General features: G+C 43.3%; 1 protein-coding gene across 3 annotated transcripts in view; it reads right to left on the bottom strand.

The window, feature by feature from the left end:
• Positions 1-26,264, bottom strand: part of DCTN6 (dynactin subunit 6) — a 40,240-nt gene that overhangs the window by 11,022 nt on the left and 2,954 nt on the right. The window contains exons 1-3 of one of the 3 annotated variants that reach the window (XM_078771265.1): positions 18,147-18,473; positions 12,637-12,701; positions 12,388-12,493 (exon numbers count right to left, since the gene is read on the bottom strand). In XM_078771265.1, coding sequence (XP_078627391.1) covers positions 12,388-12,493; positions 12,637-12,701; positions 18,147-18,379 — 404 coding nt within the window. In that variant the 5' untranslated portion in view covers positions 18,380-18,473. Of the gene's footprint in view, positions 1-6,783; positions 6,807-12,387; positions 12,494-12,636; positions 12,702-18,146; positions 18,474-26,264 lie in introns of those variants that run through there. The other 2 variants (XM_068107713.2, XM_078771266.1) reach the window with 2 other exon arrangements.

The raw sequence follows: 26,264 nt of genomic DNA, 5'->3' as shown, positions 1-26,264 counted from the left end.
GTTGTCCCCATTATCATCTCGAGGCCGCCGCCATGTATTGTCGTTCTCCGCACCGGGTGTTCCACAACTCCCCTGCTGAAGTCTAGGCGAGGAGTTAGGTTTGTGGACCCCTATCCGGTGTGTTAAGGCATAATCATCTGCCATGGTGGCTGCGTCCCACAACTTTGGTACTTTCTTTTCCTGCAGGTACACTTTGATGTCCTCGTGGACACACTGTTGAAATTCCTCCACCAGGATCAAGTCACGCAATGCTTCGAAGTTTTTCCCGACTCCTTTTGACTCACACCACCGATCAAACATGTTTTCTTTCACTCTGGCAAACTCCACATGGGTCTCACTCTCCCTCTTCCTGGCATTCCTGAATTTTTGCCGGTAAGCTTCAGGAACCAACTCACAGGCTTTGAGAATGTGCTTCTTCAATACCTCATAATCTGCACATTGGTCCATTGGTAGCGCCGAATAAATATCTTGAGCTTTACCCACCAGCACACTTTGCACTAGTATGGTCCAGGACTCCTCCGGCCAGTTTAACTGTCGAGCCACTTTCTCAAAGTGTGGAAAAAATTTAGCGACTTCCTTTTCACTGAAGGGTGGAACCAGCCTCACATGTCTGCCCACATCCCAGGTGTTCTGGCTAGGTGTCGGCCCAGTCAGCAAGGGTGGTACCTCTCCCCGTTCTCTCATTAAATCCAGCTCCTTGAATTTAATTTCTTGCTGAAGCGCCATGTCACGTTCCTTTAACTCCCTTTCGGCTTTTCTCTCCTCTGCTTTGAGTTCCCTTGCAGCTCTCCTCTCCTCTCCTCTGCTTTTCTCACTTCTAACCTTTCCTGGAGTTCTCGTTCCACTCTCCTTTCCTCTGCTTGTTTCTCTTCTCTCCTCTCTTCTGCTTTCCTTTCTTCTTCTTTGATCCGTTCCTGGCTCCGCAATTGCAACTCCAGTTTCCGGAGCTCAACGTCTTCTGGTTCTTCGGGTAGCCACTCCCAGGCTAACTCGTCCCATGTTCCTAATCCCACCATAGATTGTATCACCGCGGTCTGCAACTCTGCCTTCCTCAAATTAGTTCGGACCTCCAAGTTAAAATGTTTGGCCAATTTCAAGAGGTCCGATTTTAGTAACGCTCGGAACTGTGCCTCACTAGGGGTTACCGCAAAGTTCTGTGCAACAAACGCCATGGTGACTATCGTTAACACCTGTTAACCTTCACCCAAGACTTTACCACAATTTCCCAAAAATGTACCAGACTAAATTCAGGGAAGCTTATAATTTTACCAATTAATAATTAATTAATTAATTTTAATTAATAAATTTTTTTATTATTATTTTATACAATTTTATATCCCGGAATTCAATTGGACGAGCCCCCAATTCTGTTACGTGGTCCTCCCTGTGACCACCTGGTCTCGGTGACCCCCGGACCTTGAGAGGAACCCCGCCAGAAAGATATATGATTTATACGCTTTCGTAACGCAATCAATACTAAATAAACCCTCCAGTGGACCAACGAAGGAAACAATCCAAATCAATAAGGAAACCACACCAAGGATCCGGATCAATCAACAATATATTCACCCCTGAGTAGAATCATCAACAACACAATACTTCAACCCTCCATATGCATTCCTACAATACTTCTAAGATGGCCATCTTATATATTCCCACCTTGCCCCCTACTTACGGCACCCTCAATGGTCAATGTCTCTCACAATGTCTCTGGGCCCCTCCCGACCCAGGTGAAGGTCGATTCGCGCCGGCGAATCGCGATCTCAAGTCAATGGCCGAACAAGGTCGACTAGGATGGCGATGTTCGCGCCGACCCTGCGCCCCAGTAGCTCGATCTCCGCACGCGGGCGGTTGAACAGACCTCTTCCTGACGTGCTCCAAACGGACACGTCCCGTAACGGGAACAGCTGCTGCAGCGGACCCCTTCTCGGCAAGCCACCGAGGTCGGAGCCCGTGATCGCGGCCTCTGGGCTGTGAACGGCTCGCCAAGCGCGCGAGGCCCCAGGCGCCACCCGTATTCGTTCTCGTAGGTGTCGAGGCGAACAGTGCCGGACGCTTGGTTCCTTCCAGGAACCCACGGCAACCTGACATGTAACAGGCAATCACCCCGTGCAGGTAACTCCTTTCGCCAGACGGGCTTTTCAAACTCAGCATTCCAAAGCAGGTAAAGATCGACTCGGCTCGCGTTGGAGCTGGTCGAAGATCAAGATGGCCGCTTTTCTCCAGACCTTGTCTTCCTTTTTTCTTCCGGTTCACGATCCCATTTCCGGTCTCGTTGTTACCAGGAGCGCTTCTAACCATTTAACCACAACAACCTTTAATAGAACAAACATTAATAAGAAATGACCTGAATAGTAATTCACATAAATCCGGAATTCGTAACACATACGACGTTAAAAAATGCATATGCATGGGTAGGGGATCATGTTTGTGAAGTTTCGTGTTGATCGGATAAGGTTCGTTTTTCTATCCAAGATGGCTGCCAAACCACGTGACGTACGACATCATAATTTTTAAACTATATGCAAGTGGTGTTACATGATATTTGTAACATTTCGCATCAATAGGGTAAGCGGTTTCAGAGATATAATTATTTAATATTGTACTTTAATCCAATATAGGTGCCACACCATGTGACCAATGATGTTTTCGTGATCATCTTTAAATCGCTATGCCTAGTCAATGACACACGTAAAGTTTCGAGTCAATCGATTTGGTGGTTTGGGAGTTGTTTTTTAAAGGTTTTAGGTTGAATCCAATATGGCTGCCAAACTATGTTACCTATGATGTCATAAATGTAATATTTCAATACAAATGGGTCATAAATTATGTGCATGCAATTTAAGATTTTTAGGATAAGGAATTCAATTAAAACATTTTTGGCTGGTATACCACTTCACCTATGATGTCATTATTATTATGCTTTTGTTCCCCATTGGGAGTACTTGACAATGTGCTAAGTTTAAAAAATTTCCATTCAGCGGTTTCGGAGAAATAATTTTTTAATTATTCGCGTTTAATCCAAGATGGCTGCCATACCACGTGACCGATGACATCACAATTATTATAAAAACATTCTGCATGGGTGTAACTCCTACCCTGAAAGTTTTGTCTCAATTGGACATATGGTTGCTGAGAAAAACAAGGTTTAGCCAGTACGGACGGACAACCCGAAAACACAATGCCTTCGGCCACCTTCGGGGCGGAGGCATTAAACAAACAAAAACAAAAAAAATACAAAAAACCTTACCAAAATGGAAGTCAGCCATATTGGTCAGCACACAGTCACATCACTGAGTTCTAAAGATACCATTTTGTTTTGGCCTATTCAAACGTGCCTTGCCTTGGAAACACAATCTCCTCTCAGGAAATAAAAATAGCATATAATCAAAATCTGGATTCAGATTTGAGAATCGGATCCAGTACACTATGTATGAATGAATGATCGTTTTAAGGCCATTTTCCCTGCTGGAGCAGGGGTTAGCCTTGCGGGCCCCATGACAATCATGGTTCCCTGTTTGAGGCAATGTTTTTATGGCCGGATGCCCTTCCTGACGCCAACCCTTGGTCACGCTCTTACGATGCGCAGGGATACGGTGTACACACCGTGATCATTCATCCCAGCAAGCTGGTACTCAATTTGCCGACCTCGGAAGGATGACAGGCTGAGTCAACCCCCCTGGCGTTAATTCAGCGATCGACCGGGATTCGAACCCAGGATCCTAGGATCCCAAGCCGGCATGCTAACCGCTAAGCCAACACCAGGGCTAGGATCCAGTACACAACACAAGGATCCAGTACACTATAAAAGTATGAATTCTGGAGTGAAATCTGACAAAATTTAACGGTCACATCGACGCCGATTCTTATAACTAAATGTATATCACGGAATAATTAAAGCATATAATCGAAATCTGGACTCAGATTTGAGGATTGGATCCCATTCACTTAAGTATCGAAATCTGCAGTGATATCTGACAAAATGTAACATATTTGCAATTCATATAACAAAGTGTATATCTTTTACTAAGCTTTCAGCAATGCTGCCCTTCCTCCTTATCCATATTGCAAAATCATTAAACTTAACTTTTTCGACAATTTTTTAAAATCGAGTGAATACAATGTTTTCTCTTTTCTCAAACGAAAATAGCTGTCTGGACATGGTCCAAACTTGGTATTCTGTTCTTACTAAAATAGCGTGATATGAGGAAGCGATCAAGGAAAACTGTGAAGTGAATCATGTGAGTGAGTGGTGTGATGTTCCATGTGTGTTAACAGTACAAAGAAGGCCGTGAATTGTTCCGAGTGAGTGAAAGGTGTAAGGAGCACCCCCCCCCCCCCCCTATTCCCTTCCCTCCAGCTCTCCTCCTCCGTTACCCTCCCCTCGTCCTCTTCCCCATTCCCTCCCTCACCCTCATCCTTCCCATTCCCCCTTCCCTACCCTGCCTCTCTCCCCTCCCCTATCACCCCACCTGCCTCCTGTCACCTCCCCTATAACACCCTCTCCCTCCTCACATATCCTCCACCACCCTTTGCCTCCCTCACCCCACCCCACACTTCACCTCCCATCCCCCCTTCTCTCCCCTTCCATCCCCTCTTCCCTCTCTTCATATTCCAGGCACAAAGCGACTCTGCGTTGCCTGGCAATCCCAGGTATTTTTGCTAGTTTTCAATAAAGCAGTCCTGGAAATGGTCTTTTGTTTCAGAATCCTTAAATGATCAATAATGCTGCAAATCTTCACTAATGCTGAAAATGATCAATGATCTGCAAATGTTCACTAATCCTTAAAATGATCAATGATTCTGAAAATCATCACCGAGAGATTACACATCCGGGGTGGAATCTTCCGCTTTCAGTGTCATTAGAGTGGATTGAGGTGGAATCAATCGATTACAGTGAGAAGGTGAATTTGCAATGCCATTCGACTTAACTAGCTAGCTTGTCCCCCTCAATGCACACCTTCGTACAACACAAATTAACGTGTGGGGAAAACTGGGAGTATTATTACCCAGATGGCAAACACCACAAAGCACACGGAATAAGACACTCACAAAAAAATTCAATATCCCAGCCCTAGCAATGTTGTGGAGGCACGAGCCAAGGGCAATCATAAAAAATGAGGACACTGTGGTCATAAACAACTTGGCAATCCTATCAAAACAAGAAGATTGAAAACAAGGCATTGCGACTGGAGATAGTGCTCATATATAGAAAGTATGTGATGGCATTGCTAATTGAGGTATCTATCAGTATCCAGTGATTTGGCCTAAGAGATACTGAAATTCAAAAAACGTCATTGTACCATGACCTAAAAACAATTTCAAAAAAACAAACTAAGGGAAGAGAACCTGGAAACTGAGAAGTGGTAGAGCAACTGGAATAATAAAGCAGAACTTCAGATTTTGAAATTGATACCCAGAAATATCACAACAAATGAACTGCAATCCCAAACATGTTGGGGCCTAGTGAAATCCTTAAAAGGGCCTTTGGAACAAAAATTAGAGAACATGATGTGCTCCAGTGATAAAAACCTCAAAACGTAACAACTTTGTCCTCAAAACTTAATCCTATAAATAAGCAGTTATTTTGTTTTTTGGGATGACTTTGTTCCACCTTTTAGTGTTGACACCTGCACAAGGTGATTAAAGCCAACCAAGTAAGACACTGGAATATAGTAGATAAAATGAAAAGCCCAATGGATTGCATAACTGCCACAAACAGTCTTAGTGACTTTTGTCACTTCGCTTTGCACTCCCGTGTCCTTCAATAATGAATTCCTGATTGAGTACACCTGTCTAAATGTTCACATTTCCCACAGACCACAATTCAACCCTAAACAGGGCTGGCAGGATAGTCTAGACTCTAGAGGTACGCACACTCACCTCTAAGCCATCTAGCCTGGGTTTGAATCTCACCCTAGCTATAAACTGCCATCCTGGTGTTTCGAAGGCAGAGCGAGGCATCGATGTGTGCGGCCGTTAAACTGGATGACCCATCTGCGATCATAGATTGTTGTTGAACATTAAAGATCCTGCAATCTCTTGCGAAGGGTGGGTGATTTATCAGTTATCAAACCTGCAAGAGGCGACTAACAGGGTTGGCGGCAGGAAGGGCATCCGTCCATAAAACATTGCTTCAAAAAGGGGACCATGGTGCCCAAAAAAGGCCAACCCCTGCTCTGCAGGGAAAAATGGCCTCTAAAGGTGGTTCAAACCCGGTGTAACGTACAGAGGTTGGTACATCAGCGGCACGGCCACACCCTCAGCCAATGGTGCTACTCACAATCTTGTACTGCATACAAAATAAGAAGGAGTCCCAAATGTGGATGTCTTCTGCCTGAACCTGACCAAATTTCAAGATTGCTGTGTTAAAATCTTTTTTTAAATCACTGTTACTAGTTTTAATCCAAAAAAAGATGAAGAAACTCTTCTGTGGCGTAGGCCCATTTCACAATAATGGAATATATTAGTCACCTTATTTTATTTTTTTGTTTAATTCAGTGTAGGGATACATGGTGCCAAATAAATTATGTTCGAAAAAAAAAAGAAAATCAGAGAATATCAAGGGAAATGTAAAATATATTGGATCCTATCCAGACCTACATTTTGGCAAAGAACACATCTCCCATCGAAGGAACCACCTTCCAGAGGCTGTTCTGTATCACTCTTCCATCCATAGCTTCAAGCAAGCAGTGCGCCGTCATCTTTTGTCATCACCCTTATCATCCCACTCAACCTTTCCGAGCTCAACCATCTTACTTGCGAGTTTCAGTGTTTCCTCACCTCCTCTCTCTCTCCTCTTTTCCTATTCGTTCATTCCCTTGATGTTTGTCTCACTGCCCGCTCTACATTGCTCTTCCATGAGCCTCAATCCTGCAAAAATAAATAAATAAATAAATAAAGCAACCAAAGTGCTTAATCAAACTATTGTTTTTAAATATTACCTTACACCTTACACTTGTGTAAAACAAGCTCAACCTCAAATGGAGTGCACTGTGGAGTTGCTATAATAAATCAGAAAAACTACTAGATGGTGCAAACATACTGTCGCGTGACGACCCTTGGTGATGACCGAAGGGTAGCACAGATGACCAAACGAGCTGTTACTCCGAGGCGCTCAGTTAAAAAATATAGCGGCAAATACGCATGGGGGAGCCGTCCCTCTTGCCTTACCTTCCCGGATCCCAACGGCAGTCTTCACCCTGCAATAAATAACTCAAACGAAATGGAATTAAAATGTACAAAAATAAACAGGTTCATTAAAGAAAATGCCGGTAACAAAGAAACGCACGATAAACTAAATTCCTTACTTGAGGGACCCTCCACACCAGACCCAAACACAGACAAAGGGAAATACAGTGCATTCAGAAAGTATTCAGACCCCTTCACTTTTTTCACATTTTGTTATGTGGAGCCTTATGCTGAAATCGTTTAAATTCATTTTTTCCCTCATCAATCTACACTCAATACCCCAATAATGACAAAGAGAAAACAAGATTTTAGAAAGTTTTGCAAATTTATTAAAAAGAAAAAAATGAAACATCACATTGACATAAGTATTCATACCCTTTGCTATGACACTTGAAATTTAGCTCAGGTGCCTCCCATTTCTCTTGATAATCTTTGAGATGTTTCTACACCTTGATTGGAGTCCACCTGTGGTAAACTCAATTGATTGGACATGATTTAGAAAGGCACACACCTGTCTATATAAGGTCCCTAACCTAACAAGAATTATTGACTGGTCAGATATCCTCAAGAGTCTCACAGCTGACAATGCATATCAGAGCAAAAACCAAGCCATTAGGTCGAAGGAACTGCCTGCAGAGCTCAGAGACAGGATTGCGTCGAGGCACAGATCTGGGGAAGCCTACAAAAAAATTTCTGCTGCATTTAAGGTTCACAGGAGCACAGTGGTCTCCATAATTCTTAAATGGAAGAAGTTTGGAACAACCAGGACTCTTCCTAGAGCTGGCCGCCCGGCCAAACTGAGCAATTGGGGGAGAAGGGCCTTGGTAAGAGAGGTGACCAAGAACCTGATGGTCACTCTGGCTGAGCTCCAGGGATCCTGTGTGGAGTTGGGAGAAACTTCCAGAAGGACAACCATCACTGCAACACCACCGATCTGGGCTTTATGGCAGAGTGGCCATACGGAAGCCTCTCCTCAGTGAAAGACAGATGAAAGCCCGCTTGGAGTTTGCAAAAAAGCACCTAAAGGACTCTCAGACTGTGAGTAACAAGATTCTGTGGTCTGATGAAACCAAGATTGAACTGTTTGGCCTCAATTCTAAGCGTCATGTCTGGAGGAAACCAGACACCGCTCATCACCTGCCCAATACCATCCCAACGGTGAAGCATGGTGGTGGCAGCATCATGCTGTGGGGGTGTTTTTCAGCAGCAGGGACTGGGGGACTGGTCAGGGTTGAGGGAACAATAAACGGAGCAAAGTACAGAGATATCCTCAATGAAAACCTGAAGCAGAGCACTCAGGACCTCAGACTGGGCCAAAGGTTCACCTTCCAACAGGACAATGACCCTAAGCACACAGCCAAGACAACGCAGGAGTGGCTTAGGGACAACTCTGTGAAGGTCCTTGAGTGGCCCAGCCAGAGCCCTGACTTGAACACAATCGAACATCTCTGGAAAGACCTGAAAATGGCTGTCCACCGACGGTCCCCATCCAACCTGACAGAGCTTGAGAGGATCTGCAGAGAAGAATGGCAGAAAATCCCCAAATACAGGTGTGCAAAGCTTGTCGCGTCATACCCAAGAAGACTCAAGGCTGTAATCGCTGCCAAAGGTGCTTCAACTAAGTACTGAGGTAAAAATGTGAAAAATATGAAATGTGAAAAAAGTGAAGGGGTCTGAATACTTTCTGAATGCACTGTAGTTAATCACAACTCCTAATGGGATAATAACAGGGTGACAAAGGGCTGCCCCGTCTCTAGGATGACTATAAGGGAAGAAATTCGGAGGTGGAGGTGTACTCCTGACCAGATCGCTTGGACACCCTTTCTCCTGTCCACTCCCGGTTCCGCTCTCGCTACCCGCGAGGAGGTCCCCCGCCCCTCATTTGTTCCCCTCCCCACCCCTCCTGGGGGCAGCAGAAGCAAAGGGGCTAAACATGGGAAGGGGTGAGCTTTGGGGTTTGTTTTGCATTTGTTGGATGGAATATATTTATGGCTAGATTTTTGTTTACTTTCTTTATTATTGTTTTTGACTTATTGTCAATTATTTGGTTTTGATTATGGTTTTGATTTCCGGTTTGACGTTTTTAAACCTTTCTATAATCAAAAAGGCTTTGGCCATTAAAACCCCCCAACACTCCCTTCCACAGAGCAAGTGTGGTCGCCCAATGGTTTCATGAGCATGACACTGATGTTATCCAAACGTCATGACATTCTCAGTCACCACATCTGAACCCAAATAAAGCATTTATGGGATATTCTGAAATGATGCCTGAGACAGCGTTTCCACCTCCATCAAACAGGTGTGAGTCGATCGACTTTCTCGTGGAAGAATAGTGCCACATCCCTTCTGCAGAATTCCAGACGCTGATGGACTCTATGCCATGGCACATACAGGCCGTACTAGCCACATGTGATGGCCCAACGCCCTAATATTGGTTCACGAGTTATCAAGTGACCACGATATTTGTCATGTGTGTGTGTCTGTCTGCGTGTGTGTCTGTCTGTCCGCAGCATAACTACACGATGATATCATCCGATCTTGATGAAACTTGGGTGGGAGGTTGATATCATGATCTAGTTGTGTCCTGCCTAGAGTGGGCGTATTGCGCCCATTGTGGGCGAGCCACGCCCGAAAAAGATGTCTTTTTAGGGGGTAATCGAGTTCAAGCTACATCTTCTCCGAGGGGTTTGGTGGAATCTGACAGGGGTTTCGGTATTTGGTTAGGCCAATGTCATGTGTCTAGCCCCAAGGAGCTACATTTTTCCTTTTTTTTAATTTCATTTTTCACCGAATTTTCGGTATTGTGTAGCTCACTAACCTCATAACTGGTTATACATTTTTTTCTATCTCATTTCAAGGTCAGTAACCTTCGTTTTGACATTTCCGGGCCTGGCCTGTCCGGGCCTGTTTTCTTTTATAGTCCGTCCTTTGTCATTGAATACCGCTCGCTCGTGAACCATCGTCGTCTCCTGACTTGTTTACTTTACATTGGTGTTTCCATTTTTTGTCCACTACCTGTACATGCTGAAAACAACCAATGGTAGCTATCACATTTTTGGGAATGACATAAACTAATCTCCAAGTGAATGAGTGCTTTAATCTCTGAGTGAATAGTTTGCAATAGTGTAGCAGCATAGCAAACCTGTTGTGCATTTTGTGATACAAGCACCAAATTTGGCACAAATGTACATTAATATGTTGCGAACATTTTCAGATATTGGGCCACTTGAAATTCCGTAATTTTTTTTTTCAAATTTTTTCAAATTTCGTAATTTCAAATTTTTCGGGTGACACCGTCACAATTTCGGTCTTCGAGGCCGGCCGATATAGTGGGGCGGCTTAGCCCAAATATTCAAAAGAATTGTGCATTTTGTGATACAAGCACCAAATTTGGCACAAATGTACATTAATATGTTGCGAACATTGTGTGGTCAGCAATGAAGACGAGAGTATGAATTACATGTATGCAAAAGACCTTGTGAACCAGTGAAGCAAATACACGGGTAAGCATGAATTAAATCTAGGGCATGATATAATTTCCATGATGTTTACCTCTACACTCAATGGTGGAAGGAGGTAATGTTTTGATCCCAGCTTGTCTGTATGTCTGTTTGTCTGTTAGTCCACAAAATTCCAGACAAAGCTTGTAGTAGTGGTAGTTGTAGTGGTAGTGGTGATAACAGAAATTGTTATATAGAACTGAACTTATATTATTATTATATGCAGAAAATAACTTCATTTCTATATGCCCTGCAGTGGACAGGTTAATTGGTTTATGCACTGAAGGGGTCACCCTGGTGTGCACTGCTGTGTTCTGCCTCACTGAGTTGTTCAGGTATGATGTACTCAGCACAAGCTTCCGGTCGGCCCGGAGGTGGGGGTGCGGGGCCTGTCACGGAACGTCAAAACAAACGGCCTGCCGGGGCCGCCCAAAAGTCGGGCGTGAGGGGCGCGTCCACTAATGGAACGCCTCTCGCTTCCCAGATCGAGGGCCACGTGGTCAGGAGAACCTCGTCCCTTCCGGTCACACTTTGCCTATCGGCCGGCCTCGAAGACCGAAATTGTGACGGTGTCACCCGAAAAATTTGAAATTACGAAATTTGAAAAAAAAAATTATGGAATTTCAAGTGGCCCAATATCTGAAAATGTTCGCAACATATTAATGTACATTTGTGCCAAATTTGGTGCTTGTTTCACAAAATGCACAATTCTTTTGAATATTTGGGCTAAGCCGCCCCACTACAAGTGTTCAAAGGTTATCGCAATTTTTTTAACGTGTCTAACATCTTGGGCCAAATATGTTCATTTTTTTCTCATTGACTGGTCCCTTGCAACAATGGTTCATCAATGTGGTGTTTACCAAGGCTCGATAGGTGAGGGAGTATTCAGTTTGGTTTGACAAGCTGCAGAAAGCCCAACAGAAATCCTGGAACCATTACACTGGAGAAATGCTGAAGCGATAAAATAGAGGTCAGGAGGATGCCAGCAACATGAGAATATCCTTTTGGAAAGACAATAGAGCTATTCCTGTATACCGATGCATTAACAGACAAAATAATGGCACTTTCAAAACCAAAGCATTTTCTTCGATATTTGGTTCCCTGATTCGTTGTTAAACCTCCCACTGAGCAGGTTGAGTTGCTTGAGCTCATTAAAAAGGTTCTCGGTGTGAAATCAGTACATTTATGGAAGACGCAAAAAGAATGCTGTGGGTTTTGCCAGCACAATGGATGGAAAAGGGGAAGAGGTGAAACAATCCAACTTCCTGTTTAACCACTAACAAGGTTGGCATGTTTGTTTTGCCATCTAAAACGGCGGCTCACGATACAGGAAACCCATGTTGTAAGTCTATATATAATACGCATTTATCCTTTGTCTACTAATGTCCTTGTGATTCATGTAAAGTACACTGATGTCTACGAATATTTTTGTCCTGCGTGTGATACGTGTAGAAGCTCCTCCGTGAAACTTGTATCCCTGTAAAAAAAAAGTTAAAATGAAATAAAAACACAGCAGGAAGCTTGGCTTGTGGAAGGAGAAGTTACCAGACCATTCAGCTATAAGCCTAATCGGTTTTAGAACGTCGAGCAGATGTGATCTCAATGGCACCTGGTGCAACAGCCGCCTCCGTTAATCTACGTGTCCTCAGCAGATTAGATAGAGCCATGTGTATGAGAGTGCGATGCCAAGATGTACCGGTTAATGATGAGAACCTGCTCTTCAATGAGATTGGACTCGCCGATAATAATTGGGCCAGCTTCTGCGATGATTCTTGCCTTTGGGTGAACAACCGTGCGCGCTCCTGCCGAAGAGAGAGAGCATGGAATCAAAACAGTGGGCTACAAAAAGGCCCTCGTAATTCTACTTTATATTAATACCACGTTGATCATCGCCATTTGATGGCACAGCATACCCTTTCCCTGCAAATTGGTTGGGAAGACTTGCCTATGGTGACCTCTCCTCGGATGTCACTCTCCACGCAGACCACGGCGCCTGGGGCTATCTTGATGCTGTGCAAAACACATTAAAACGAAATTACAAAGTGCACAAACTCTGTCCCACTCCGTCATAGGGCAGGCTGCCACTCGACGACTTGAGAAGCTCAAATGGCAAGAAACACACAATGCCAATACTGATGATGAAAATCCATGAGGCTATCGAAAATGGCGTGTTTCGGATTACTATCTGGGCAAATGGCTCTTTATGTTGTGGTTGCAGGTTCAAATCCTCAGTACGAGTATTGTGCCAATTTGTCCATTTTGCACTCGTGTCCTTCATGTTAAACTACAATGATATATCTTGATGTTCTTGTTTTGCATACAAATATAAAACCTCTTCTATGAGCCTTCGGCATTGTAAGAAATTCAGAAATAAATTTATAATATAAATCCCAATAATCATTGAAGGGATCATTCCTCAATAACTTCAATTTCCAAGACTCTGTTCTCTGCCAATAACCAGACATTTCCTGCTCGTAGATCAAGGTAATTGACACTGGCTCTATTTCCCCCAGCAACCACCATGTCAACAAAGGCATGGCACCTGTGGTAATGTTAATTAATGTACCACGATTAAATGAGTGCCAATGATACATGCGGAATATTTTCGCGTGCAAAAGGGTCACCGCCAGCCACAAGGCGCAAAAATGCAACCACACCCAAGACGTTGCAGACTACACCCAGAGTCGCAGACCTGGTTGCAGTCCACAATTCAAGCGGTTGGTGTAAACAAGCCATTTAACCAAACACTAGTGAAAGAGGGATCGTGCTGCAATGTTGGTAAGAGAAAACCAACTGTACATTTACAATTTACACAATTTACCCACATTGTTTTTTTGAATTCAAAGTCTAGGGTTGTGGAGGAGCTAAAACATAGAATGGATCAGAACGCAACAGACCAAAAAGAAGAGAGGGGGGAAACACACCAACAGCAAGAACAAGAGGCAAAATAGAGAGAAACTTGGATAAATAAGGGATGTGGATATAGAAGAAAACTCTCAGGAAGAAAAAAACTGGAAAATTGGAAACAGGTGGGCTTGGGGGAGGGAGAGGAGATGATGGGGTGTGAAAATATCATGAGGTTTTTGGTAATTATACGAGGTAGTGGTGAACAGCTGTATTAAAGACATGGAGGGAAGAACGAGATTGAAAAAGGAAATAGTATGCAGAAAACACATGGGCCTAGTTTTTGTAGTTTTCCAAAAAGGAAACACATGCAGGTACAACAAAGAAAGAGCAATCAGAGATTGCAGACTCTCGCCAGTATGTGGTTTTAGTGTTTTTTAAGGCTTTTGTGTTAAAACAAATATGGCGGCCGAACCATGTGACTGATGACATCATTGTATTTTTCTGCACAATTTAACCATGAATGATGCTCAAGAAATTTCATCCTGATCGGATTAAGTTTTGTACTCGTAAAATTATGAAGTCATAATGGAGGAACCTATGACATCATCATTAACATATTTTATTCCCCATGGAAAGTTCTATACAATGAGCCATGTCTCAATTTTTTCAGTGCAGCACTTTCGTAGCTACAGAGGTGCGAATTTTTCAGTTTTTCCAAGATGGCGCCCATACCACGTGACCTATGACGTCATAATCATTTTAAAAAATCCACAGGAGCTGCACCTGTGGTGAAAATTTCCTGTCAATCGGACCAACGTTGCAGAGAAAAAAAAAATCATCTTCATCGGATGAAGTTTTGTACTTGTCGAATTATGATGTCATAATGGAGGCACGTATGACATAATCATGAACTTTTGTTATTCCCCATGGAGAGTTCTTTTCAAGGAGCCATGTCTCAATTTATTATACTAGGGCATGCCCGTACTATATCTATATCTAAAATTATATCCCCCCCCCTCTATTTACATGAAATGGTTTGGTCCAAAGCGAACGGCTTGCGAGTACGGTGACAATCCCCCCCCCCCCCCTCTATTTACATGAAATGGTTTGGTCCAAAGCGAACGGCTTGCGGAGTTTGGTAAAGAAATCGCCATAGCGTGCACAAACGCGCAGGAAAGCGAAAGAATCGCAAATTAGTTTTAATTAGTTTTAAAACATAGTTTAACGCCAACATAGTTTGCCAACGTGAAATAAATGAATACGCTCTCAAATGTGCCGTCCGAGGCAGAGTCTGTTCGCCATGTTCGGCACACGTGATAGCTCGCTGCTCTCTGATTGGTTGAATCGTTTTTTGGACATAGCTCGGTAACTACTTGTCCGATTAATATGAAACCTTGAAAAGGCACATCCTCGGGTCCCCAGCAATATACCTGGCAAGTTTAAAGTATATCGGACCCGTGGTTGTCGAGAAACAGCGGTCACAGACAAACATACATACATACATACATACATACATACATACATACATACATACATACATACACACAGAGATTACTGGAATTATAGATAGATGCAATGCTTTCGGAAATATAGACGTGCAAAGTTTTTCGCTTTTTCCAAGATGCCACCTACCATGTAACCTATGACGTCATAATTATCACTAAAAAAATTATACAGGAGGAGGCGCACCTATGGTGAAGATTTTCTGTCAATCGGACCAACATTTGCAGAGAAAATCATATTTATTCTGTGCGGACAAACAAACAGACAGACAAACTGACTCAAATGCAATATTTCCCTCTCCTCTGGCGAGGTTAATTATTGGAACGATAAAAACAAAGAGGTTGAAATTAAAACTAGACACAAATATTCTGCATAACACATTTTTAAATGTCTTTAGTAAAGGAGGAAGTGGCATACGATGCTGCATTTGCAAACACAATGGCTTTCAAAGGCACAATCCTGTACCAAAAGGAGGAGATGGATTGACAATGCACAATACTTCCAGGGTTTGCAATTCAATGAGTGGGAAAGGCAATGCCATCATCATCATCATCATCATCATCATCATCATCATCATCATCATCACAAACATAAAACAAGAAAGAGCAATCAGAGATTGCAGACCCTTGCCAGGATGTGTTTTCAGTGGTTTTTAAGGCTTTTGTGTGAAAACAAATATGGCGGCCGAACCACGTGACCGATGACGTCATCATTAATTTTTTTCTCTCCACCAATTTATCCTTAGAATATGCTCAATAAATTTAATCTTGATTGAAGTTTTGTACTTGTCGAATTATGACGTCATAATGGAGGCACCTATGACATCATCATTAACAGATGTTATTCCACATAGAGAGTTCTTTACAATGAGCCATGTCTCAATTTTTTCTATGCAGTGCTTTCGGAGATATAGAAGTGCAAAGTTTTTCGGTTTTTATAAGATGGCGGCAGAACCACGTGACCGATGACGTCATCATAATAATTAAAATTTTATACAGGTGGGGTTGCACCTATTGTGAAAATTTCCTGTCAATCAGACCAACTGTTGCAGAGAAAATCATATTTATTCTGTGCGGACAAACAAACAGACAGACAAAAAAAAAACCAAAAAAACAAACAAACAAACAAACAAACAGACAGCCAGCGAAACAAACGAAAAATCACTCATAGAGCGACACTTCGCAAAACAGAACAAAGCAAAATGGCACTCAGTAGAGCAGCCTTTTGACCTCAAAAATAATTAGTGGTTGAATTCAGTGACCTGATATGCAAATCATCTTCAAAGTTTAAGTTAATCCCATGAAAATTGACAATTTTAGAAATTTGGCCTATGTTGCATCAAATATAGTTGGTAGTTGGTTTCAGTAAGCTGATATGCAAATTGTATTCAGATTTCAATTCAATCGGATGAAAATTGAGGATTTGAGATTTCAAAAAAGTGGTTGACCTTTGGCCTATGTTGACCTTATGACCTATGTTGATCTCAAAAATAGTTGTTGGTTGAATTCAGTTAACTGATATGTAAATCCCTTTGAATTTTCAAGTCAATCAGATGAAAATTGAGAATTTTAGAAATTTGAAATGGCTGTTGGCCTTTGGCCTATGTTGACTTTTTGGCCTATGCTGATCTCAAAAACAGTTGGTGGTTCAATTCAGTAAGCTATCTAAATCCCATTCAAATTTCAAGTGAATGGGATGAAAATTGAGGATTTTAGAAATTTGAAATTGTTGTTGACCTTTGGCCTTTGTTGACCTTTTGGCCTATGCTGATCTCAAAAATAGTTGGTGGTTGAATTCAGTTCGGTGATATGAAAATCATATTCAAATATCAAGTCAATCGGATGAAAATTGAGGATTTTAGAATTTTGAAAAAAGTGGTTGACGTTGTTGTATAAAACATATACAACTTATGTTGACCTTATGTTGACCTCATAAATGCATAAAATGCATAAATAATAATGTATTTAATAATGCATTTAATAATAATGCAATAATAATGCAATAATAATGCTATAGAAAAGATCTATAGTGCTTTTCAGGGAGCCCAAAGACGCTTTGACAGAGTGCAAAACATAATACATAGCAAAACATAAAAACAATTGCAAAAAAAGAAGAATCAATAGGGAAATATTCAAAGCACAAAGGAGGGAGAAGGAGAGGAGATAGTCAGGGGTTAAATGCTGTGGGTTAAATGTTGAATGCAGTGTTGAACAGGTGGGTCTTGAGTGATGTTTTGAATGTGGTGAGTGAGGAGGAGTCTCTGATGGTGTGAGGTAGTGAGTTCCAGAGGGTGGGAGCAGCGATGGAGAAGGCCCTGTCCCCCAAGGATCTGAATTTGGTCCGGATTGGGGGGGGGGTCAGGAGGTTGGTACCAGCAGAGCGGAGGTTGCGGGTGGGAGTGTGTCTGGAGAGGTGGTCAGCCAGGTAGGATGGAATACAGAACATTGAGGCTTATGAATGATTGAGGCATACAGAATGATTGAGGCTTATGTTGACCTTTTGGCCTAAGCTGACCTCAAAAATAGTTGGTGGTTACAGAATTGTGGTTACATTGGTGGTTACATTGAGGCATACAGAATGATTGAGGCTTATGTTGACCTTTTGGCCTAAGCTGACCTCAAAAATAGTTGGTGGTTGAATTCATTTCGCCGATATGTAAATCCTATTCAAATTTCAAGTCAATCAGATCAAAATTGAGGATTTTAGAAATTTGAAACAAAGTGGTTGACCTTTGGCCTGTGTTGACTTTTTGACCTTTTGACCTCAAACATATTGTTACGGACCGCGGATAAGGATGTTGGTTTGCCGAGCGGATGGCACCGCGGCCGAACAGTTACCCCGACTAACCCGATTCCCGAACGTTGGCCGGATCGCGCCACAGATATTCAATATGGAAAAGACAAAAGCGACACGGATGTGAAGGAGAAGAAGACAGAAGTAGGGAATACGAATATAATTTATTTACTATTTAGAACCAAAAGTAACCAAGGAAGAAGGAAAGATAAGAAAATAATTTACAGAAGAATTCAGAGACACAGTGCAACGCTAGCTTACCTACAGTCTTAATTAACCCAGGGACAAGACACACAGAACAAACTCACGTACACAAAAGGATGGAAAGGCAGGAGGTGGATGGCTGGAGGGAGAGGAAGGTCCAACGGGTACTGCAGCACGATCGGCGCGTTTAGCAGCCGCCGTTCCTTCGCGGCCCTGCTCAAAACTGCCGTCAAAGCCCCCAAGCTGCTGTTGCTGCTGCTGTGGCTGCTGCTGCTGCTGTGGCTGTGTGGACGTCGCGTGCTCTTTTCAGGACTCGTCTCTCTCGTCTTGTCAAAGCTCATCTGGTCCAACCACTTCTGTAAAAGCTCATCTGGTCCAACCACACAACTCAACAACGTCCTTGCTTCTTGCGTGCGCGCTTTTATAGCGCCTCAGGCGATCAAGCCGCCGGCCTTCAGGACACGCCCATCGGTCAGCTCGCCTCGGCCCTGATTGGTCGGCACGGCCCTCTGGCTCCGCCCTTGATGACGATGGGCGGGCACGCCCTTCTTCCCCGAACTGAGCACATGCTTAATGGCGGCTTTGGGGCGAAATCAGCAACCCACCGCTGTAACAAACCTGGCAAACTGCCCAGTGCGGTTGGCAATGGAGACTTGGAGGGGATGTAGCTGGAAATGGAGATTTTGGGAATGGGAATGAAAGGGGATCTATCTTGTTTCACTTGGTGCAATGGAGTGTCATCTTAATGGAAGACAAGGCCTTACCCTATTACACATAATAAAGATATAACTATCAACAAAGGGGGAAATCTATGATTGGCTGACGTGATTGTTTATGACCTAATTATGGGACGCCCTTTGACCTTTATACATAACTGGAGTAAGGAGGGTCCAGAATAAAGCACTAATAATAAAAAACACAATAAAAAAACCACAATCCTCATATCCACAACAATATATAGGATTTTGTCGGACCATTAACTCTACCATTTGGTGAAGTTTCGTGAAGATCGGTTTAAAATTGTGACCAGTAGGCAAGTATAAGTGAGTGGACACACGGACACACGCACACACACGCACACACACACGCACACACACACACACACAAATTTTTTTTTTTTTTTTTTCCAAGTAACAAACCGACTCAAATGCAATACCCTCTCCTCAGGCGAGGGTAACTATAACGGCACTCAGTAGAGAGAGAGCATACCTCCACCAGGTGAACAGTTTATGTTTTGTATCCCAGAGTAGACAAGAAAATCACAATACAGAATCACATTTCATCGAAATCATCCGTCCACAACTTTTTGAGATCTCCTGCTATATATCGTTTTTGGACCTATCTCCCAATGGTGAAGAATCACTTAAACAATTGTTGTAGCCGGATCCGAATCCGGATCTTCACCAAAATCTAATCATTTCGGCCTCGTCACATACTCTCTGCCAAATTTCGTCCGAATCCATCGACAACTTTGAGATATTTTGTTCACAAACAAAAAACCAAACAAACAAAGAAACGGACAGACAGACAGGGGTGAAAACATAACCTCCATCCACCTTTGGTGATGGTGGTAATAACAAAAATAAAGTGCACAACCAGGTCCCTCGGGTTTGGCGAACATAAAGTAAGCAAGCATGGCTCGTGGCCAAACCATGGTAAAACCACAAACAAAACAGGAAACGCATGCAGAAAATCCGAGAACAGCATGCACGCTCAGTTCCTTCAAAAACATCAGAGTGAAATGATAAACATGGACATACCGTAATCACTCGTCTATCATCCCCTGTAACGTGTAACACACAAAATTCCCATGAAAATAGCAGTTTGTAAAGTATGTAAAACCCACAGCCCAAACATGAACTTTAGCAAAAATGAGCTCCAGCTCAGGAATGGAAATTTAGTTAACTCAAAAGCAGTGTTTTGTCGATCTATGGAGAGAGACATTTTAGAATGGTGTTTAATCCTGCATAACAGACGACATTTAACTTGTATGAAACACAATATGATGAACGACGTGGCATGTAACATGCAACTGAGTGATATATTGCCGCTTTTCTATTGCACTGTACAGTACAGTACGGTTCGGTTCGGTAATCCCCGTGTCGTTTTTCCATCGCACAACAGAACCGTGAAAATAGGCGGAGTTATCCGAAGTGACGAAAAAATAACACGACCGCTGTGGTGACGTCATTTCTCATTGCGACACTATAAAGTGTAAACAGCTCCGCAACTATGGAGGAACTTGAATCTGTGTTTTACTTCTTCGTCGGGTTTTGGTTTTATCGGAACATGAGTTTTTTAGCGAAATGCAAAAGGAGAGAGGGCGTGTTTGAGAAGAGGCTGAAAGAGGACACCTAAAAAGAGAAAGAAACTTTTGCAGACAATTATGAAAAAGCCTGGTGTTGGCTTAGCGGTTAGGGTGCCGGCTTGGGATCCTAGGATCCTGGGTTCGAATCCCGGTCGATCGCTGAATTAACGCCAGAGGGGTTGACTCAGCCTGTCATCCTTCTGAGGTCGGCAAATTGAGTACCAGCTTGCTGGGATGAATGATCCCGGTGTGTACCCCGGTTTAGAATAGGTACACCGTATCCCTGCGCATCGTAAGAGCGTGACCAAGGGTTGGCGTCAGGAAGGGCATCCGGCCATAAAAACGTTGCCTCAAACAGGGAAGCATGATTGTCATGGGGCCCGCAAGGCTAACCCCCGCTCTAGCGGGGAAAATGGCCTTAAAACGATCATTCATTCATATGAAGACCGACAACGAAGATTTGGGCCTTGTGTTCGTCGGCCCAAACGAAGAATGAACATAGCGTGACGGTTCTGTGACGATTGCGATTGACCAATCAACGGTCTGCAGTATTGCTAGCTCCACCCATAGGTCCGGCTTCGGCTCACTTGGTACCTATCCAGAGCAGGAACCAAATTTAGCACCGGTACTTAGGTACGGTTCGTGTTCGCTTGACAATGGAAAAACGGATTTTGGTTACAGTACGGTACGGTACCACAATGGAAAAGCGCCATATGACATCTATCAGATGAGCAGAGTAAGGGCTGTTCGTAACTCTCAGGCCTTTAGTTAGTCATTCTTCTTCTTCTTCTCATCTTCTCGTCCAACGGTACCAAACTTTTGTCCTGCCTCGACCACTATTACTCCTCCACTTCCCCTGCCCTCAGCATTCTCTCGCCACTCTGCAACCACCCCCACCTTATTGATATCCCTTCTCGTGCAATCTTCGCATCTGAACCGTGGCCTACCTCTTTTCTTCCTGCCTTTGTCCCTCAACCTATCCGCTCTCTGCCATTCTCTCTTCCTCCATCCGCACCAAATGTCCAACCCACTTCAGTCAGCATTTCACCAATCTCCATGTGAAGCTCATCTGCACACCAGTCTCCTCCATCACTTCATCCATCCTCCATTTATCCACCCTCTACACTCCCGCAATCCTCCTCACCCAGTTCTTGCAGACCTGCAACCTCTGTTGTCGTCTCTCTGTCAGTGCCACCGTTTGGATACCATAAAGGTAGGCCAACGAAAATTCTGAAGAAATGGAGCTTTCACTTTAGTTGGTTACAGTACCTTACAGATCACAAATCACAAATTCACAAATTTTCACAATTCACAAATCACAAATTGTCACAAATTTTCACAATTCACAAATTCACAGATCACAAATTTTGATCAGATATTTCTGGGGAAAAAAGTGCGGTTTATACACGAGTGATTACGGTACTCATCCATTTCGATCAATCTTTGGTAAGGTTCCAACATTCGATTTACCGAGATTTCTGTTTCTGCTGTTTATGTACATTTTCTTTGTTGTTTTGTTTTGTTTACACGTTTCAAGGCTCAAGAAAGAGCTTAAACAGTGCATGTCTGTGTCATATGTTCAACTTTCTCTCCACAACGGCGGTTAAATGAAACGCTTCGTTTTAAAGACTTGTGGAAAGAGCAAGATCATCTTTTCTGTGATCAACAAGAAGGGAGAGAACAACAAACGGACTATTTAAAAGTACGGAATAATTATCCATCAGAGCATTAAGTCACCTTGAGACAGGTATGAAGTGCTCTAAGCACGAAGGTGTTTTGATAGAATGCGAGAACAACATATTTTCCGATCATGCTGCCTCATGAGACGCCAGCTTCCGGTGAGAGATTATGGAAAACAAAGTTGCCACCAAGACCCCAAGCTGTTTAAATGCACACCTGTGGAAGATCTAGCACTCCAGGCTGGCTAAAAAGAGACCCTGGCACTGCAATGAGAGCTCAGCAAGCTGTGCTTACTTTGAGCGTGCGGGATTATGTTGAACGAATGTGATCCGTCTAGTGAAACTGCTTTGGCCTCTTGTTTGAAATTGCACAGTCTTCATTATCTCTCCATCTCCACCTCATGCACAGGCCTCACTCCATTATCTCTTCATCTTAATCTCATGAACAGACCATGCTTCAAAGCCTAAAGCTTCCGAAAAACAAAAGGCATGGTGAATGGAACAAGTCCGAGGGTTAGCCAGCCGGTCTGATCGAAATTTGATCACAATGGTGGTCCTACTAATATAAGAACGAGGAGAACTGCGGAAAACAACATCAGATTAACTTTATATATTGTATAATCAACACAAAACAAGACCGAAAGTCTAACAGCGGCGTAGCTGGGCTTGTAATCTACCATATAAAACACAATGTGTGTGTGTGCGTTTTTTTGTGTGTGTTTGTGTGTGTGTGTGTGTGTGTGTGTGTGTGTGTGTGTGTGTGTGTGTGTGTGTGTGTTTTTTTTTGTGTGTGTGTGTGTGTGTGTGTGTTTGTGTGTGTGCGTGTGTGTGTGTGTCCCTTCATAAGGATAGGTTTTAAAGGCTTTGATTAGTACTTTAGGAGGGATTTGAGTGGGGGGGGGGGGGGAGTTAAGGGGCAATCTTTGAACACTTCTGTGTGTCAACCGGTTAAAATACCTAAAAGACTCTGAGGACCCAAAAGACCCCAGGGACCCAGAAGACCCAATGGACCCCAAACACCCAAAATACCCTGTAGACTGTTAAAGACACAAAAGACCATGAAGACCCCAAGAACCCAGAAGACCCAAAATACCCCAAAGACACAAAAGACTGAAATGACCCTGAAGACCCAATGTACCCCAAAGACCCCGAGGACCCAGAAGACCCAAAAGACCCCGAGGACCCAGAAGACCCCAAGGACTCTGAAGACCCAAAATACCCCAAAGACACAAAAGACCCTGAAGACCCAATGGGCCCCAAACACCTAAAATACCCTGAAGACCCCGAAGGCACTAAAGACTGTTAAAGACCCAAAATACTCCAAAGACCTAAAAACTCCAAAAGGCCCGAAGATCCTTAAAGACCCAAAAGACCATGAAGACTCTAAAGGCCCTGAACACCCTTAAATATCCCGAACACCCATAAACACTCCAAAGGCCCAAAATACCCCAAAGACCCAAAAGACCCCGAAGACCCAAAATACCTCAAAGACCCAAAATACCTCAAAGACCCAAAATACCTCAAAGACCCAAAATACCCCAAAGACCCAAAATACCCCAAAGACCAAAAATACCCCAAAGACCAAAAATACCCCAAAGACCCTTAAATACTCTGAAGACCCAAAATACCCCAAAGACCCTCAAAGACCCTGAATATCCCAAGGACCCAAATGACCCAGAGGACTTAAAAGACCGACAAGTCCCTGAAAACCCAAAATACCCCAAAGACACCAAGACCCTTAAAGATCCAAAAGACCACAAAAACCCAAAAGACCCCGAAGACTCAAAATTGCCCAAAGATACAAAATACCCCAAAGACCCAAAATACCCCAAAGACCTTTAAATACCCCAAAGACTGAAAAGATCAGAAAGACCCTGAACACCGAAAGACCCCAAAGACCCAAAGGACCCAAATAACCTTAAAGACCAAAAACGAGCCCGAAGACCCAAAAGATCCCGGTTACTGAAAGGATCGAAAAACCCAGAAGACCGAAAAGACCCCGAAGACCCAAAAAGACCCCAAAGACCCAAACAATCCAAAAGACCAAAAAGACCCCAGAGCCCCTTAAAAACCCTGAGGACCCAGTGGACCCCAAATTACCCCTAAGATACAAAATACCCCAAAGACCCTTAAATACTCCAAAGATCCAGATTGAGGACCCAAAATACTCGAATGACTCAAAATACCTAGAAGACCCAAAAGACTCAAATGACCCAAAATACACCGATGAACCAGAAGACCCAAAATACGTCGAAGACACCGGTGACCCAAAAAAAACCCGAAAAGACCCCAAAGACCCAAAATACCCTGTAGACCCTTAAAGACCCCAAAGACCCAAACAATCCAAACGACCGAAAAGACCTCGGAGCCCCTTAAAAACCACGAGGACCCAGTGGACCCAAAATTATCCCAAAGACACAAAATATCCCGAAGACCCTTAAATACCCCAAAGATCCAGAATGAGGACCCAAAATACTCGAATGACTCAAAAGACCGAGAGGACCCAAAAGACTCAAATGACCCAAAAGACACTGATGAACCAGAAGACCCAAAAGACGCTGAAGACACTGAAGATCCAAAAGACCCCAAGGACCCAAAAGAGCCCAAGGACTCTGAAGACCCAAAAGAAGAGTAATTATGCCTCTTACATTGGAATTGTAGACAGTGGCTTGCAAACTGAGCCTCAAGTTCGGTGTGCAAAGCGGTATTTTTTTTTTTTAATCACAATAAATAGAGGGCACAGGGATGTGAAATTTGCTGCAGATGATGTGCAATGCGCGCAGAGTAAAACGAGTGTTCATTTACGTCTGTACAATGTCTAATAAATAAAAATGATATAAGCACTGACACTAGGCCCAGACTTCAGACTTTGGCATGCTCACATGGCTGTCCCGTCAAAAACTGTTCCAACCCGTCATTTTTGACGGGCTTTATACTAGTATATTATACTTTTAAACAGTCGCTAATGCTGTTGATAACATTAAACAAAGAAATATGAAGGAATCCCAACATCCGTGAGGTAGGTTTTACTTAACGAACTGAGGGAAGATCTACTGTAATCTATATACCTCACAAGCATTGGGTTAATAACATGCTATCAAAAAACTGAGGCGAATTCCTTACTTCCGCTATTGTTAGTACCGTACACCGCTTATCATTGAATCATGAACCATACACCGCTTCGATCCATTAACTTTGTATTCACGACATTGGGATTAAAGTGTTATGGTCATGTTTACTATATGATTATTATTACTATTACGAAAACGATACTACTGAAACGATACACTACTGTATTAAGAAACCCCAAAGACCCAAACAATCCAAAAGACCAAAAAGACCCCAGAGCCCCTTAAAAACCCTGAGGACCCAGTGGACCCAAAATTACCCCAAACACACAAAATACCCCGAAGACCCTTAAATACTCCAAAGATCCAGATGTGTGCAAATGCGCCGTGCCGTCATGTGTGTGCAAATGGTAGCCGTTGAAGAGACATATCAAGTCATGAATAGTCATGTTACAACATCATGTTTCAATTATCCTCACCTGCATTGACCTCAAGAGCCTAGAGGGAATTCACGTGCCTATCACGTCACCGAGAGCATCTACGCACTGTACCGTACATGCCTGCGCACGACCCATGTCAATACCCGATTTACATTGGCCACCCACGTGACCTCGATCCAGTTCAACAATTCAAGATGTCATTCAACACCAAATGAGGACTCACGCCATCAGGATGGTTTATGGTGGGATTTATTGCAGTGTCGTTTCTTGGGCCCTGGAAATGTACCGTCAAACCAAACAGTTCACAGAGAGATATCATTCAAGTTGCCCGAGGGTTACAACCCCTCATGAAGATCGACATATTGTCACCCCTTGATCGAAGGAACCGCTTTTCAAAAGCATCATCTCCACAGAAAGACCTGCAAAGAGCAATCAGCCATAAAATGTTGACCCAGACAGTTTAAAACAAGCTTGATGCCAGTGGTATGAGGTTCAGAATACAACTGTTCCACATCCATCTATAACAGAATGCCATCGCCAGCACAACATGCAGTGGGTGACAGAACTTTCGCGAAGAGTAGGTGAGCTAGGTGAGCTAGGTGAGCTGTGGCCAAAATCCTGGGTTACAGATAGGGAGACTGTTGGGAGGTCGCACCGGCACTGTGACCTCCCAACTTGATCTTTATGGATGACAACACCCATCCACACCGTGGACAGCTAGGACCACGTCA

The sequence above is a fragment of the Myxine glutinosa genome, chromosome 2, assembly GCF_964187855.1.
Source record: "Myxine glutinosa chromosome 2, kmMyxGlut1.1, whole genome shotgun sequence".
Classification (NCBI taxonomy): Eukaryota; Metazoa; Chordata; class Myxini; order Myxiniformes; family Myxinidae; genus Myxine; species Myxine glutinosa.
This window is presented reverse-complemented; position numbering and strand designations above follow the sequence as displayed.